The following is a 13,584-nucleotide window of genomic DNA, read 5'->3' as shown; positions in this document are numbered from 1 at the left end:
AGTGGGAGATGTTGGAATTTAGTGTCCTATACTCAATTGTTGTAGGATATAAGCCAGTTGTAAATGCATCATTCATTATCGTTTGTTTTATAAGATATAGTACATTTAACTATATAAAGGAATTTATCTTTTATCAGAACTAATTAAGTTAAATAAAAGAAATCTCGAAGTTTATTTAAGTGACCATAAAGTGTTCATACAAGCATGAAGTGAGACATAACTTTATAATAAACTGATAAACTTAAGACAACCCCAAGTCAAGTAATGTGTTTATGGGATTAACATAATGATGTTGAGAGTTGCGTGTAATAATGTCTTCTTTTGTGAACGGGGAGCTGATCTCACAAGCTTTAGATGTGAAGATATCTATACAGTTACATGGATCCAGTGAAGGAGTTCATTAGGATTGGGGACTCGGCTTGAGATAACAGGGGGATGGATTTATCTAGTGTCACTTATTTCATCTCAAATGGTATTAGTAGGTATAAGTAATCCTCAGACTCAAATAAACATTAATTAGTGATTATGGATAATGAAGTGTGATGCTTTGATTCTGTGCGAGCACGGTCCACTACAGCGGGGCCCTAGAGTGTGTGTGAGCAGGGTTGGGTATCATATAAAATAATTGCAGGGTAGTTAATGTTAGATTGTGAATTCGTCACTCCTGATAGATAGGAGATATATATCCATGGGTCTCTTGTGGAAGAATTAACTGGAAGTATTTTGGGTAGGTTTTATTGTAAATAAATCCCTAATTTCTCTCCATTAACCCTTAATTTCAGTTTATTTAGTTGCTAGTTGATATAACCCGGGGTAAAAATATGGATTCTTACACGGAGCAAATATGTTTACCGGATGGTCCTGTCACTCGAGCACGTGCTAAGTAGTTCGAAGAGGAGCTTCAAACATATGTGGTACAAATGTTAGATATATCGGATCAAATTGACGTAAGTGGAATTCAGGAGTCTCTAACAATTTTATACCTCTCAAATTGCTTAGAAAATGGACAAGTTAAACAAGTCGGTGATGGAACGATCAGAACCGAAACGAAGGTCAAAACGTGCACAAATTAGATTCAAGAATTATCGGGGTCAAATTGTAACATTTTGGATTCATAGGGATGAATATCAATTTGTGCCAAATTGATCTCATTATTGGACAATTATAAGCCCACACATTGGACTAGTCAAATACATATGGTAGCAAAGAAATTGTCAATTGACAATTTCAAACATTATCTCTGCAAACACCTACCTACTTATTTTCTATATTATTAATTTGTACTTTTTGTACTTCCATTTTTACCCTTATATTAAGCTTGTCTTTTATTTTTTTGTAAGGACAAATAATGTCCAACAACTTTAGATTTATTTTCTATATAAGCTCAATCAACCATTAGCTTTGTAATGAACATTTTTTTGGAAATCAAATATAGTATTTTCTTTCTTGAGTTTTCAAGTGAGGATTTCTCTTGTGTTCTTTGGGGCACTACTTTGAACAGTTCGGGATTAAATCCTTAATTGTTGGAGACTGGGATTGGGTCTTTACAACTTAGTTTTGTAAGGGTTCTTTTCTGTCCGACCCTGATTCGTTAGCTTTCCTCGGGTTCAAATCTAGTTGTCGGGTTTTCGAGGCACTGTTCCTCGTGGGTTCGCATCAGTTTGGTATCAGAGCCGAGCTCTAACTTTTCAGGTTTTAATTATCCGTAATTTTTTATTATTATTATTATTATTATTATTATTATTATTTTCTGTCAAAATCTCAAAAAAAATTAGGATTTCCGTTTATTTCAGAATTTTGAATCATTAGCTTAATATTATTTCTAAGCACCTTAATTAGTATTTTCTTGAGTTCTGTTAAAAAAAAAAACAAAAAAAAAATTCCTAGCTGAACATTCACGTGACTGTTCCCAGTCCTCTTTTATGTTGAGAGTCAAATCTGTCCACTCCTGTTAAATTTTCTTTTGTCTCATTTTAAGTAAAAAAAAAAATCAAAATCGGAAGTGCAAAAGAGGAAGAAAAAGAAAGAGAAAGGGAGTGTATGAACTCACCAAAAAAAACAAAATTGAGAGTTCATAATTCAAATATATATATATATATAGCCTCAATTTTTGAATATTCATATTTTTTTTCCCTCTCATCTATTAAATTTCCAACTCGTCAATATTATATTTTGGTCATCGAATGCTTAACTGCGTTCCGTTCATTGTTTAACATTTTTGCTTCTTAGGTTGTACGATTAAATTTTGGTTTTTGACTGTTGAGTTTTTAAAACTGAATTTGTTCCACTGAGTTCTTTAAAGAACACTATAAGAGAAATCGAGCGGTAAAAGGCACAGAGTGGTGAGCATATAAGAGAGAATAGCCAAAAAAAAAATTGAGTGAAACACCGAGTGAATTGTGAGTTTTATTTAAATTTGTTTCATTATTCTTATTATCATCATTTTTACTGTTTTTCTTTTTGTATAATAATGGCGGAAGATCAAGTATTAACTATGTTAAACCGATTGATGGAACGTATGGACGCCATGGAGGAAAATCATCGAGTAGCTCTAGAAGCAAATCGAGTTGGTGGAGAAAACCTGCGTGATCATGAAGACAGACGGAATAGACCGCGGGATGACAATGCTAGAGATGACAGGGGTCTTGGAAATGTCAAATTGGTAATTCCCTCGTTCAATGGTAAAAGCGATCCTGAAGCTTACCTAGAATGGGAGAAAAAAATTGAACTCATATTCGACTGTCACAATTATTCAGAGGAGAAGAAGGTGAGAGCAGCAGTAATTGAGTTCACGGATTATGCATTAGTCTGGTGGGATCAACTTGTCACCACGAGAACCCGATGTAGAGAGCCGCAAGTTGACACGAGGGATGAAATGAAAACTGTTATGAGGAAGCGGTTTTTCCCTGATGACTACTATGAAGGTTTATATCGAAAATTGCAAGTCCTTCAACAAGGTTCAAAGAGTGTAGAGGCATATTTCAAGGAGATGGAGATAGCAATGTTGAGAGCCGATGTGGTTGAAGATCGAAGGGCTACTAAGTCTCAATTTTTAGCTGGTCTTAATCGGGACATAGCTAATGTTGTCGAGTTACAACACTGTGTAGATGTGGAAGACATGGTACATACGGCAAAGATAGTAGAACGACAACTCAAGGAGAGAAAGAACGACAAATCCTACATAGGAGGTTCGTCATCTTCTAACTCTAATTGGAAGAATCGGTGGGGTAACCAGGATAAAGGAAGCAGATTTCCTTCAAAGTTTGATAATGCCAAACACAAGTCAGACTCGGTTGACAAAAATAAGCAGAAGGGAGAAGAGAAACCGAGACCAAGCAAACTTCAGTGTTTCAAATGTTTGGGATTCGGTCACATAGCATCCGAATGCACAAATAGACGAGCCATGATCATGAGGGGCGGAGAAGTAGTCACTGACACCGAAAGTGACTATGATGAGGCCGAAGAAGAAGATGAAGACTCTGAGGAGGCGGAATGCTTCACTAGAGCTGAACGAGGGGAGTCGTTAGTCATCCTACGACTATTGAATTCTCAAATGACGATTGTCGAGGACAAGATACAACGGGAAAACATCTTCCACACTCGATGTCTCGTGCAAGGCAAGGTATGTAGTGTGATTATTGATAGTGGTAGTTGTGCTAATGTAGCTAGTACCACCTTAGTAGAGAAGCTAGGGTTACCAGTCACAAAGCACTCGCGCCCTTATAAATTGCAATGGTTAAATGATTGTGGGGAGAATAAAGTAAATAGACAAGTGTTAGTGTCCCTCAAAATTGGGCAATACAAGGATGAAATACTGTGCGATGTAGTACCCATGCAAGCTGGTCATATTTTGTTGGGTAGACCATGGCAGTTTGATAGAGATGCTATGCATTTAGGGAGAAAGAACCGTTACAGTTTTGAACATGTTGGTAAAAAAATTGTTTTAGCTCCCTTAACGCCTACTGAGGTCTATGAAGACCAAATCAAGCTTAGAAATCATAGTGGGGCTGTTTCTAATAAAACTCATGTATCATCTAATGATAATCGAGAGTTGAGAGAAAAGCATGGTGAGAAGAGTGATGAAAATGAGGATTTGGTGAGAGAAGAGCAAAATTCAAAAAAAATGAGAGAATTGATAATGATGTGGCCAAAGAGCGAGAGAGCCGAGGTAAAAGTAATTCTGAAATTACAAAAGGAGAGGGGCCACATGCAAAAGGAGAGTCAAGAGAGAATAACAGTGTGGGGCGGGGTAAGGCTAATTTCTTTGCAAGGTCCAGCGAGGTTAAGTATGCTCTTTCTGTAAATAAACATGTCTTATTACTTGTTTATAGAGAAGCATATGTAAGTCAAGCTGACAATGTCCTGCCTAGTTCTTATATTTCTCTTTTGCAGGAATATCAAGATGTCATGCCCGAGGAATTACCTGAAGGATTACCACCTATTCGAGGCATCGAACATCAGATCGACCTAGTACCTGGGGCAGTTATTCCTAAACGTCCAGCATACCGGTGTAATCCTGAGGAGACGAAGGAGTTACAACGTCAGGTGGAGGAGTTACTTGCTAAGGGGTACGTGAGGGAGTCGATGAGCCCATGTGCCGTACCTGTGCTTCTTGTTCCAAAAAAAGACGGGAGTTGGAGAATGTGTGTTGATTGTCGAGCCGTCAACAACATTACGGTAAAATATCGTCACCCTATTCCTAGGTTAGATGATATATTGGATGAATTACATGGAGCTATTGTGTTTAGTAAAATAGATTTGAAAAGTGGATACCATCAGATTAGGATGAAAGAAGGGGATGAATGGAAAACCGCATTTAAAACTAAACACGGATTGTATGAATGGCTCGTTATGCCTTTTGGTCTGACCAATGCACCGTCAACTTTTATGCGTTTAATGAATCATGTGTTGCGTGCATTTATAGGCAAGTTTGTGGTGGTCTACTTTGATGACATATTGGTATATAGTAGGTCTTTAGAAGAGCATTTAGGCCACTTGAGGAGTGTCTTTGATGTGCTTAGGAAAGAGCAATTAAATGCTAACTTGTCTAAGTGTTCCTTTTGCACAGACCAAATTATTTTCCTTGGTTATGTTGTGTCTGCTAAAGGAATTAAAGTAGATGAGGAAAAGGTTAAGGCAATCCGTGATTGGCCTACACCTAGTAGTGTGTCTGAGGTGCGGAGCTTCCATGGCTTATCATCATTCTACAGACGATTTGTGAGGGACTTTAGCACTTTAGCTGCTCCCCTCACTGAGGTGATTAAAAAGACAGTAGGATTTTCATAGGGGATAGAACAGGAGAATGTTTTTAATATCTTGAAAGATAAATTATGTTCTGCTCCTATCCTTGCATTACCCAACTTTGAGAAATAATTTGAGATTGAGTGTGATGCCTCTGGCATAGGTATTGGTGCTGTTTTAATGCAGGATAAACGGCCAATCGCTTTCTTCAGTGAGAAGTTGAGTGGGGCTTCACTTAATTACCCTACCTATGACAAGGAATTGTACGCTCTAGTGAGGGCGTTGGAGACATGGCAACACTACCTTTGGCCCAAGGAGTTTGTCATTCATTCTGATTATGAGTCCCTAAAGCACCTCAAGGGACAAGGTAAGTTGAACAGACGGCACGCCCGGTGGATAGAGTTCATTGAGACATTTCCATATACTATCCAATACAAGCAAGGTAAAGAAAATGTGGTAGCTGATGCCCTATCGCGCAGGTCTAGTACAGATGGTGTTAAGAAGGCAGAATTGGTGCAATCCATTCATGAGAAGGTTCGCAAGCACATTAAGGAGAACAATAGACGGGTTGCTTCTAAAGTAAACCAACATCGCAAACGCATTGTGTTTGCACCTGGCGATTTGGTGTGGGTGCATTTTCGAAAAGAACGGTTTCCAGGGCTTCGTAAAAATAAGCTTCAACCCCGCGGTGATGGTCCATTTCGAGTTTTAGAGCGTGTTAATGACAATGCCTACAAAATTGACCTTCCCGGTGAGTATAATGTATCTGCCACTTTTAATGTCACTGATTTATCCTTTTATGATGCAGAATCTGATTCGAGGCCGAATCCTCTTGAGGAGGGAGGGAGTGATATAACCCGGGGTAAAAATATGGATTCTTACACGGAGCAAATATGTTTACCGGATGGTCCTGTCACTCGAGCACGTGCTAAGCAGTTCGAATAGGAGCTTCAAACATATGTGGTACAAATGTTAGATATATCGGATCAAATTGACGTAAGTGGAATTCAGGAGTCTCTAACAATTTCATACCTCTCAAATTGCTTAGAAAATGGACAAGTTAAACAAGTCGGTGATGGAACGATCAGAACCGAAACGAAGGTCAAAACGTGCACAAATTAGATTCAAGAATTATCGGGGTCAAATTGTAACATTTTGGATTCATAGGGATGAATATCAATTTGTGCCAAATTGATCTCATTATTGGACAATTATAAGCCCACACATTGGACTAGTCAAATACGTATGGTAGCAAAGAAATTGTCAATTGACAATTTCAAACATTATCTCTGCAAACACCTACCTACTTATTTTCTATTATTAATTTGTACTTTTTGTACTTCCATTTTTACCCTTATATTAAGCTTGTCTTTTGTTTTTTTTGTAAGGACAAATAATGTCCAACAACGTTTGATTTATTTTCTATATAAGCTCAATCAACCATTAGCTTTGTAATGAACATTTTTTTAGAAATCAAATATAGTATTTTCTTTTTTGAGTTTTCAAGTGAGGATTTCTCTTGTGTTCTTTGGGGCACTATTTTGAACAGTTCGGGATTAAATCCTTCATTGTTGGAGACTGGGATTGGGTCTTTACAACTTAGTTTTGTAAGGGTTCTTTTCTGTCCGACCCTGATTCGTTAGCTTTCCTCGGGTTCAAATCTAGTTGTCGGGTTTTCGAGGCACTGTTCCTCGTGGGTTCGCATCACTAGTGGGTGGTTAAGTTAGGTAGAGTGAGTGGGTAGTTAAGTTGGTTAGAGTAAAAGTAGGGATAGCAACCAACTTAACTAACTCTTTAGGCATGAGCCTTAATTCCAAGCCCTATTTCTCCTTGCATATGGACCCGAATTAAGCCCACGAACACATCACAGTTCCTCTGCATGTCTAAAATCTGGAACACCCGATCTTGTGTGAAAATCCATCTGTTTGATACCTCAAAATGGTTCGTTGAAGTGACTTTGGTACGGCAGACACGTACTCTAACTTTCGAAGCCTATTTCTCTCTCCATATGGACCCAAATTAAGCCCACGAATACATCACGGATTCATCGGGATGTCTAGTTTCTGGAACACTCGGTCTTGGAAAGAATTCGTCTGTTTGATACCTCAAATGGTCCATGAAAGTGATGTTGGTGCTGCTAGAAAGAGGGTCATATTTGATCTTTTTCTTTAATTTTCTTTTATATAATTTTATCATTTACAACCTTAGTCTAAAAATTAACCACAAACTATTATTTACATAAATAAATAAAATTTATTTATTGGGCCAACAGTAACATATCAAAAAGAAGTGTATGCACGGTAAAAAAGGTTCAAAAATTTTTTATCTCTCGCTCTACACCAAATCAAAATTAATGCGTGCACAATGATTTTTTTTTTAAAAAAAAAAATTTCGCACGTGTACGCTTGTCTTTGGTTTTTTATTTCGGTGAATGATAACGTGATTTATGACTATATAAAGTAATTATAATTAGAGTTAAAATTGATCCAACTTGCAAACATTAAAGGTATAATTACACCATTTACAACGTTAAGAATGAAATTGGGTTAAACACCAATCTGGTGTTATTTTAAAATAATATTTTCAACTCAGTACCAGTTAAAAAATAATTTTAACCTCGTTCCATTAGAGCACCGTAATGGTAAGGAACTCTGCAATGGTAAGCCAATGTTTTTCTTTTGTTCTTCCTTAATGGTACTAAGCCACTTTCTTTTTTTTTTTTTTTTTTTAGAATTTTACTTTACTAGCAGCATTTTAATAAATTCCAAAATAACTTATCAAAAACTTATTAAGACACAACACGCAATATCACCTATTCTTTTATAATTTGCATTTTTTTCTAATTTTTTAAATAATCGTGATCTAATATTAGAATAACCATTTTTTTATTTTAAAAATAAGGAATAAAGTGTAAAAATATTCTAATGTTTACGGACAGGAGCGCTTTTATCTTTAACATCTAAAATGGTGCAATTTTACGCCTAACATTGGCAACCAAGAACAATTTTACTCCTAATATTAACAAATTGGATCAATTTCAGACATTATTATAAAACACAAATATGTTGTTCCTTATTCTGCTCCAATTGCATGGAAGTTGATTTTAAAAAAAAAAAGATTTCATATTTTTTTGTGATTTAATAATAGAATTGAGAATTAATATTTTTTATTCGGTGAAATATTTGAATTCTTTTTATCCAACTCGTACAAAATATTGTATATTTAAAAAAAATTAAAACCTTTCATGTTTAATATAAACCGGTAATGCCAACTACGTTTAAAAAATTTCATGTTTAGTATATTTTTTTGTCCAACTCGTACAAAATGCAGTAAATAAATCGGTAATGTCAACTACAATACTGCATGTACCCTATGTGTTACAAGAAAAACATTAGAATATATTTATTTAGCTAGTAAAAATAAAGAGAATTGTAAAAACGATAAAATTTGAATAAAAAAGTCAGAGTTAGACAACTATGGGATCTATATTAATAGCCTTTTTAAGATAGATTTTATCACTGTTAACGACCGTCTCCCAGAAAACAACAACAGATTACAAAGTTAACTCTTACTCTTACTATATATAAATTCGTTACCATCGAAGTAGGAAAACAAGAAAAATGTAAACGTGCATCGAGAAAATTTTAGAGAGTATTGTTATAGATCAAAATTATTGCTTAAGAAGATTAGGATTGTATGATATCAGAAGTATCATCTTCAGATTGTAGGTATCTATCTATATCACTCTTTTTAATCATAAAACTAGAATCGGCGCAAGATTGCTTGCAAAACTAAGTTCTTAAAACATTAACAAAACAATATCAAACTCAAACATCCGACATTAAACATCACAAACACACTTCACGCAAATGGTGAATAGAACCAAATAACCAAACTGCAACTATTTGAGTAACATCAGAGCTCCTCAAATTCAAACAATAAAAAATATGAAAAACCAAGTAATGGTGTTGCGGATTTTTGTTGCTTTTGGTCCTCTTCGCACAACATGAAAACAGCAACCCCTTTTTGCCATTTGACCCAGGAAAACAGAAACACGAACTAAGTATCCATACTCTTAGAAGCATCACAAAACCATTACAGAGCTCCCAAAGTTCCCTCACTTTGAGTCCTGCGAAATGAGAGCTCTGATTTCAAGCCAAGGAGTTTGCTACTAAATTCAAAATACTGATGCCGCTGGTTAGTTGTTGCTTTAGTTCCAGCTGGTGGAAGACGAGCATGCCTACCCCTGGATTGCTTTGGTGAAACTAGACCCTGACTTTTACGAACATGACTTGAAGAAGATGTTGGCCTAGAGCCAGATAGGCCATGACTACCCTTCCGTCCAGCTTTGTTATCTCTAAGACCACGGTCAGACTGATGAGCATTTATCCCTAGCCTCAATGATCGGTCAGCAGCATCTTTCAATGTGATGAGTTTGATTGCCTGCCGGTTGTAGTACACGAGATGGGGAAGAAGGCTTTGCAGATATTTCTTCAGCTGATCATCTCCGACATTTTTCTGTGCTGGATTTCCCTCCAAACTGATGGCTTGCAGGGAATTGTAGTTGGCTGCCAATTGGCCAAGACATTTTGCTGTAGAGATTTTGTTGAAACGCAGATCCAGCACAGTTAGTTTTAAAAGGCGATGAAGGCCCTCGACCTCGCTTATCTTATTTCCAGCCAAGTATAGCTCTTTCAGAGAGGAACAAGAAGCCAGACCTTTGAAAATTAACAACAGAAAATGCATCAGAAGTGATAAAAACTTAGAATTATGACAAAATATAAAAGAGAAATGAGAGAAACCAAACCCACAAAAGGCTAACTATTAGGCTCTAGTTTAACCGTTCCATACCATGCCCAATTCTGATTATTCGGTTGTAGCTGAAGTCCAGGACACGAAGTCTGCTGAGTTCACGCAGACCCTCAATAGTAGATATATTGTTTTTCGACAGATTCAGCATGTGAAGCCCTCGAGGGAGGGAACCAGACGTTATTCTCACTGAAGAGATAAAAGAACAAATTATCAGGACATTGGTTATATTACATCCTCAGCTTCAAGATCAATCTAGTAAAAGAAACCAAAGTCAGAATCACAAACAGATAAAGCTAGAAATGCCAACCTATGGAATTTCCAGAGAGATTAAGCACCCTCAAGCTAACAAATGCACTGAGAAATGGGATCACTGCCAAGCCATGATTTGACAGCTGAGCTGTTGTAGCAGAAGCACCCAAAGATGTTATGTATCTCTTGGCAGCCTCCATTCCAGGAGTGACCTTATTATCCATCTTTGTGGTGGACAAACCATTCACAATAGTGGAATTCCTATCGAGTGATAAATTAGTAAATGATGATTCATTTGTTTCTTCAATTGGATTGCAAAGTTGAAGATCATTGACCCACTCCTCAATCCGCTTAATTTTAAAATCCTTGCCTGAAAATTCATTGCCCTGCTGAATGGAAGATTCTCCTTGGAGTTGTTTGACCATGATTAACTCATCTGGAACTGGAATTATCCAGTCTTTTGCTGAGGCAGAATAATTACATGAATCATAACCATCATCAAGAGAATTTTCGCAATAATTTTTTTCATTTTTACAAACATCGTCCCTTCTGTCTTGGTCTCGTGCTTGTTGCATTTCAGTTTCATGAAATGAGACCTCTCTCCACTTCATGCGTAGTGTATGCAGGTCCTCACAAGATTTTGAACGAGGTGTAATATATTTATGAAAACGTTCAGCAGAAACAAGCCCCATTATAGGCAGAGAGCAAGATTTTACAATCATACGACGGCTGCTCGGGGTTTGGTTGCAAGACAAGATAGCATTTTCACCAGATAATAAAATTTCATATTGTTCAAAGCTTTCCTTCTCCAGAGGCAAAGCATCTCCAATTGAGAAGATTGATTTGTTGTTCACAAAATCAGAATCCAGTTGAGCAGATTCAGATCGAGGAAAACTATCATACTGAATGTTTGGGGTCACTTCTGGGTTCTTAGTTCCATCTAGTCCAACTAACAAATTTCCATCAAGCGAATCACTAGAAAATCCTGGATCCATTTCTTCTTCTATTTCATTGTTGTAAAGAACTGTTCCCTCATGGCATAATCCACTCCCGAGAGATTGACTTTTCTTAAAAAGTCCTCTATCATGGACTGGTATGTCATTCTCAATATCAATTTTGCCCTTAATTTCGTCTGATTTCCAGCCCTGCTGAGCAAAGATAGAGTTCACAGCATCCTTGGTGGTTCCAGTATCAACTCGTGCCTTGAGATATAATGAACTTAATGATGCCACAGGGGCTTCAGTTCTAGATGAGTCCTGTAAACTCTTGTGCATAGCTTCAATGGAAGGCCCAGCAATTTTCTAGATGGGAAAGAAAACTCCAATGAGTAAAAAGCTAGAGAGAATGTAAATAATAATGCCAATTTAAATATTAGTGACTTTACCGGTTACCTTCGATCTGTGGGAATGAATATGAGCGTTGAAGCATGAAAATCTAACCATTGTGTGGCTGTATTGACAAGAGCTACATCAAAACCTGGCCAAGTATTACAGAAAAACAGTAGTGGTGATAACTATTCTATTATAAGCATCGATGTCCGTAAACCAGAACCTTGATCTGCTAAGACAGAAAATCGAGTAAGATCAAGCTCCCAGAGGGTATCTAGCACAAAGAGACCTTAGCCATAATCAAGTGATAAACCCTCAGAAATACGGCACAATCTCCAAACATGAGATGACCTTGATCTCCTCAAAACAGATACCACTTTCACTCCTTCCTTATCAACCCACACCCACCGCGAGGTGCGAGAAGACTTCAAATTTGTTGCAGCGGCCAGAGTGAATTGAAAGCTTTTCCAATTAGGAAAACCCAATCTCTAGCATGCATGAGATATACTGGCCTGTCAAAATTAAGGTATAAGAACATTGATTTTGAAACTAAGACAATCCAATCAGATAAAATAAAAAAATGCATAAATTAGGGGGAAAAAAGTTATGGAAAGAGATTGCTCAAAGGTATCACGTTTACAGCTACAACTATCGTGTTACAAAAAGATATATTCAAGATATGGAATCAAAATGAACAGGCTAACTTTCATCATTAATATTTATGTGTAACAATTGATAGTTCAAAGCGTCGAATTGAAGATGAAAATCAAAATAGAAAACAACATGTTCTAAACCAATAATCAATATCAATCAAAATCAAAACCATTATACCTCTAAAACAATAAGAAATCTTACCTCTGTGTAGCCAGATTGGGAAATGGAACGTTGTGGAATGAAATGTTAATCTGAAAAAATTGAAGACAAAAAATACAGAAAGGGTATTGATAGAGTAATAAAGTCAAATGAAATGATATAATTAGGTAATTTATAAACAGTTGATGATAGAAAGGAACGGCGTGCGGTGAAGCTTCAACTCTTATGCCTAACCCTACCTGCGTTTCAGACGCTAAACCCTTAAAAATTTCGTTCTCCAAATACTATATTTTATTTTGTTGTTATATAAATAATTCTCCACTTTCTTTGCGGCTGAAAATGTCTGAACAAAATTCCCTTTTTTTTTTCTATTTTATTCAGTTGTATATTTATTTTGCACAAAGAATCAAATGCTTTGTTTGCGTCCACAAATTAGATAGACACACGAGAACGGATCTTGTCTTTTTCTTAAAGAAGAAAATAAGTGGCTCGTGACTTGTATGGGTTCTTTGATCAAGTTAATTACGTTGATTACTATTTACCGCGCCTCTTTTTATTTAATATCGCCTTCTAAAAGACATTTTTACCTTCTTTACTTTTTTTCGAAAAAAAAAAGTTCAAATCCTATCTCTAATTTCTTCCGTTATTTCAAACCCGAACAACAATCATAGCTGGTCGTTACGGCAAAGGAAACCGGTAAGAATTTTTTCTTCAATTTTTTAATAAAAAACGAATTTTGTCCGCGAAACCGGGGTCAAAAATCGTAACGTTTATACCTAGGTGGGTACAGGATCCGCCTGTACATAAGATAGGCGAGTTCTGGACCCGTCTGTCCATAAGACAGGCGGGTTCCTGGACCCGCCTATCCTATGGACAAGTGGGCCCTGGGCCCGCCTAGGCAAAATTCATGTCATTTTTTAGGCCGGACTTTAAAAAAATATTGTTCGGGGCCCGAATTTAAAAAAAAACTATAATATACCGATTGTTGCGTTGGAATAAGAACTGACATTCGATTTTTCTATCATTTATCAGCCTAGCGTTCTAGATGCTTCCGGACATCGTCACCCGTCTACACGTGGTGTCACATCCTCTACTCGGAGGAACCGAGGAGCATAGAGGCTCATGGTAGATGCATAGAGGG

The 13,584-nt window shown here is 36.8% G+C and overlaps 2 protein-coding genes across 7 annotated transcripts; one reads left to right on the top strand and one right to left on the bottom strand.

Annotated features, from left to right (window-relative positions):
• Window positions 1-2,174: 2,174 nt before the first annotated feature.
• Window positions 2,175-6,725, top strand: LOC136228911 (uncharacterized). Of its 2 annotated transcripts, XM_066017409.1 has the most exons (3): window positions 2,175-3,622; window positions 4,393-4,677; window positions 6,050-6,725. In XM_066017409.1, exons 1-3 carry the CDS (start codon window positions 2,471-2,473, stop codon window positions 6,095-6,097), a joined length of 1,485 nt encoding a protein of 494 aa, XP_065873481.1. In that variant the 5' UTR covers window positions 2,175-2,470; the 3' UTR covers window positions 6,098-6,725. The 2 variants fall into 2 exon arrangements, with proteins under 2 accessions (XP_065873481.1, XP_065873480.1); XM_066017408.1 differs by having other exon boundaries at window positions 4,393-6,725.
• A 2,216-nt stretch (window positions 6,726-8,941) lies between these two features.
• LOC136229165 (uncharacterized) lies at window positions 8,942-12,787 on the bottom strand. 5 transcript variants are annotated; one of them, XM_066017752.1, is made up of 6 exons: window positions 12,683-12,787; window positions 12,486-12,535; window positions 11,694-12,142; window positions 10,361-11,603; window positions 10,093-10,239; window positions 8,942-9,959 (listed from the first exon to the last, which is right to left on the bottom strand). In XM_066017752.1, the coding sequence occupies exons 3-6, from the start codon at window positions 11,742-11,744 to the stop codon at window positions 9,337-9,339; spliced, it is 2,064 nt and encodes a 687-aa protein (XP_065873824.1). In that variant the 5' UTR covers window positions 11,745-12,142; window positions 12,486-12,535; window positions 12,683-12,787; the 3' UTR covers window positions 8,942-9,336. The 5 variants fall into 5 exon arrangements, with proteins under 5 accessions (XP_065873824.1, XP_065873825.1, XP_065873827.1 ...); XM_066017753.1 differs by having other exon boundaries at window positions 11,694-11,751; window positions 11,854-12,142; window positions 12,486-12,781; XM_066017755.1 differs by having other exon boundaries at window positions 11,687-11,751; window positions 11,854-12,142; window positions 12,486-12,780.
• Between the last annotated feature and the right edge of the window lie 797 nt (window positions 12,788-13,584).

Source organism: Euphorbia lathyris, chromosome 5 (assembly GCF_963576675.1).
Source record: "Euphorbia lathyris chromosome 5, ddEupLath1.1, whole genome shotgun sequence".
NCBI lineage: Eukaryota > Viridiplantae > Streptophyta > Magnoliopsida > Malpighiales > Euphorbiaceae > Euphorbia > Euphorbia lathyris.
The sequence above is the reverse complement of the archived record's forward strand: the minus strand, read 5'-3'. Positions and strand labels throughout refer to the sequence as shown.